Source organism: Perca flavescens, chromosome 7 (genome assembly GCF_004354835.1).
Source record: "Perca flavescens isolate YP-PL-M2 chromosome 7, PFLA_1.0, whole genome shotgun sequence".
Classification (NCBI taxonomy): domain Eukaryota; kingdom Metazoa; phylum Chordata; class Actinopteri; order Perciformes; family Percidae; genus Perca; species Perca flavescens.
The window spans coordinates 2,642,086-2,645,022 of record NC_041337.1 but is presented as its reverse complement, the minus strand read 5'-3'; the positions used below and the strand labels follow the sequence as shown (position 1 = coordinate 2,645,022).

Below are 2,937 nucleotides of genomic sequence, written 5' to 3'. Positions count from 1 at the left end.
TGATATCACCAAGTTCCCATTCACTCCTGTCCCTGTGAAGAGTGAAGATGATGAAGAGGAAGCTCAGTCCTCACAGCTTCATCAGAGACAAACTCAACACATGGAAACAGAAGCTGATGGAGAGGACTGTGGAGGACCAGAACCAGCCAGGAACTCACATCCACTTTTACAACCAGAGACTGAAGACCAGACTGGAGACTCTTCTGAACCTGAGACTGATAACAGTGCTGATTGGAAGGAGACCAGAGAACCTCAGTCAGCTTTAAACTCTCTGAAACATGATTCAACATGTAAGAAAACCTTCAGCTGCTCTGAGTGTGGGAAAATATTTGGCCAAAACGGAAATCTGATAAGACACATGAGAACTCACACAGGAGAAAAACCTTTTAGCTGCTCTGAGTGTGGTAGAGCTTTCTCTGATAGTGGAAACCTGAAGAAACACATGAGCACTCACACAGGTGAAAAACCTTTCAGCTGTTTAGTTTGTAAGAAAGCGTTTTTAATGTCTAGAAATTTACGGTTACACATGAGAATCCACACAGGAGAAAACCTTTTCAGCTGCAGCGTTTGTTATAAATCTTTTATACAGAGAGGGATTTTACAGATACACATGAGAACTCACACAGGAGAGAAGCCTTTCAGCTGCTCAGTTTGTAATAAATCTTTTACACAGAGAGGAATTTTACAGTCACACATGAAAACTCACACAGGAGAGAAACCTTTCAGCTGCTCAGTCTGTAAGAAATCTTTTGCACGTAGTGGAATTTTAAAGAAACACATGAGAATCCACACAGGAGAAAAACCTTACAGCTGCTCTGAGTGTGGTAGAGCTTTCACTGAAAGTGGAGCCCTGAAGAAACACATAAGACTCCACACAGGAGAGAAACCTTTCAGCTGCCCAGTCTGTAAGAAATCTTTTACACACAGTGGACAGTTGCGGTCACACATGACAGGCCACACAGGAGAGAAAAGATTCAGCTGCAGTGTTTGTAACAAAAGATTTGCCTGGCGTTCTGATGTCAAAAGACATAAATGTGTTGGTCCGATGGAAACAGAAGCTGATGGAGAGGACTGTTGAGGACCAGAACCAGCCAGGAACTCACATCCACTTTTACAACCAGAGACTGGAGACTCTTCTGAACCTGAGGCTGGTTTGTGCTTTTAAGTCCAAGCAAAACTTCTCAAGTATCATACAGAGACAAGACTTTATGTATCAACATCTAGATAGAAGATATCATATTGTGTGGTAGGAAAAAGTACACTCTTATTTTAAATATTTGATTAGATATTGTTTTGTCTTGTAATGTCTGTCATATAATCAATTATAATCAAGAAATCAGACAAATGTAACCACCAACGTTGCCTTCCAGGCAGAGCGGCAATGGTTACGTTTATGGTTAAACGTTTAAGGTTAGGGTTAGCTGCCTGGAAGGTGACGTTGGAAGCAAAAAACACCATCAAGCCACAATTGTTTGCCTATTTTTACAGAAACATCTGCTACGGAGCCATAACGTGAGATACAAGGTAATGGAGCCTTTAATACATTGTTGTGTTTCTTTAGAAATAAACCATGGACAAATAGAGTCTTTAAACGCTTCAGTGTTCTCATTTATGAAAGTGGCGTATGCACAAAACAGGGCTGAAAATGTGCATACGCCACTTTCCACGCAAAGGTTGTGATTTATAAAAAAACAAGAAGATGAAAGCCAGCAGTGTTATTTGCGCTTGTACTGAGTGATAATTGTTCCATAAACACCTCCAACTCAAATCTTAAATAAAAATTTGTTCTTAATGTTTAATTGGCGCTGTCTCGCCCTCACATTGTCCGCTACGGAGCGCAGGAGGAGACGGCCCGACTGCATGGAATACAGGATAGCATCAAATACCCTAGCATTAGATAAGGGCAGAACACAGTGTAAATAACTAAATATCTGTCTTTAAAACTGTGCATATATCATCAAATGTCAAAGTCTGAAAATGCAGCCATTAAAGTCTCGCGCAATCGTTACCCTTAATGTCCTCGTTATCGGTCCAAACTTTAATACTGTTGGTGACAAAACCTGCATGAAGAAAAGTGTGTTTGCCTATTACACTTTCTTTCTTCTTCAAATTGTATCTCGGGGTGGGGGATATCTAGCCTGATGAGCTAGACCCACATCAAGATGTTGGGTCTGGGAACTCACCATTGATAGGGCTCAATCCGAGGGGCGGGTTAAACTGTTGTCTTTCAAATTCCCTCTGCACGCAATAGGATATTACGCTCCAACCAGGCAGAGCAACGAAAAAGGTAGCGAAGCTAGTTGATGGATTAAACTTTTGCCGTATCTGGTCGGAAAGACGCTGAACACATCTTCCTTTTTTAAGAATGATTTCTGTGCCGTTCTTTGTTCTTTTCTCAAAAAAAAGCTGAACTCCAAGTATTCCAGAAGACAGCTGTTCCCAGCAGCAGCCAAGACTGTATGGCAGCATCAGCCATAAGCCCCGCCCACTGACTCTATACACAATGTGATTGGCCTGACCAGAATTTGTTTTTTCCAGCTCGCAAGCCAACTGGAAGTGCCTAGACCCCCCTGGCTCCAAAATAAATGTTCTGCCTGTAGGGTGCGTCTAGATTTCTAGGCTAGGGGATACCACTAGTTGATGCTGTGTTGGCAAGGTGTTAACAATTCCAATATGTTGTAAACATATAAATACTGCGGTGAGCCCAGTGTGTAATGCTGCATGATGGCCCTGCTGGCCCTGCAGGAGGACTATGCTAATGGAAGAATGAGGAGAGAAACTTCAGGGACCATGACGATGACTGGCTAATATACCGATTTAGATTCCCTAAAGCTGAGCTCTTGGATCTATGTACTGAATTGGGTCCAGTAGGGAGGGCCGGAACCGTGCCATTCCGGTCCAAATACAGGTCCTCGCCACTCTGGGGGAAACCGGCAG

General features: G+C 42.7%; 1 protein-coding gene across 1 annotated transcript; it reads left to right on the top strand.

Moving 5' to 3' along the window:
• The first annotated feature begins 249 nt into the window (after positions 1-249).
• LOC114558178 (gastrula zinc finger protein XlCGF8.2DB-like) lies at positions 250-1,562 on the top strand. The gene has a single exon (XM_028581967.1). The coding sequence runs from the start codon at positions 359-361 to the stop codon at positions 1,076-1,078; it is 720 nt and encodes a 239-aa protein (XP_028437768.1). The 5' UTR covers positions 250-358; the 3' UTR covers positions 1,079-1,562.
• Positions 1,563-2,937: the final 1,375 nt, after the last annotated feature.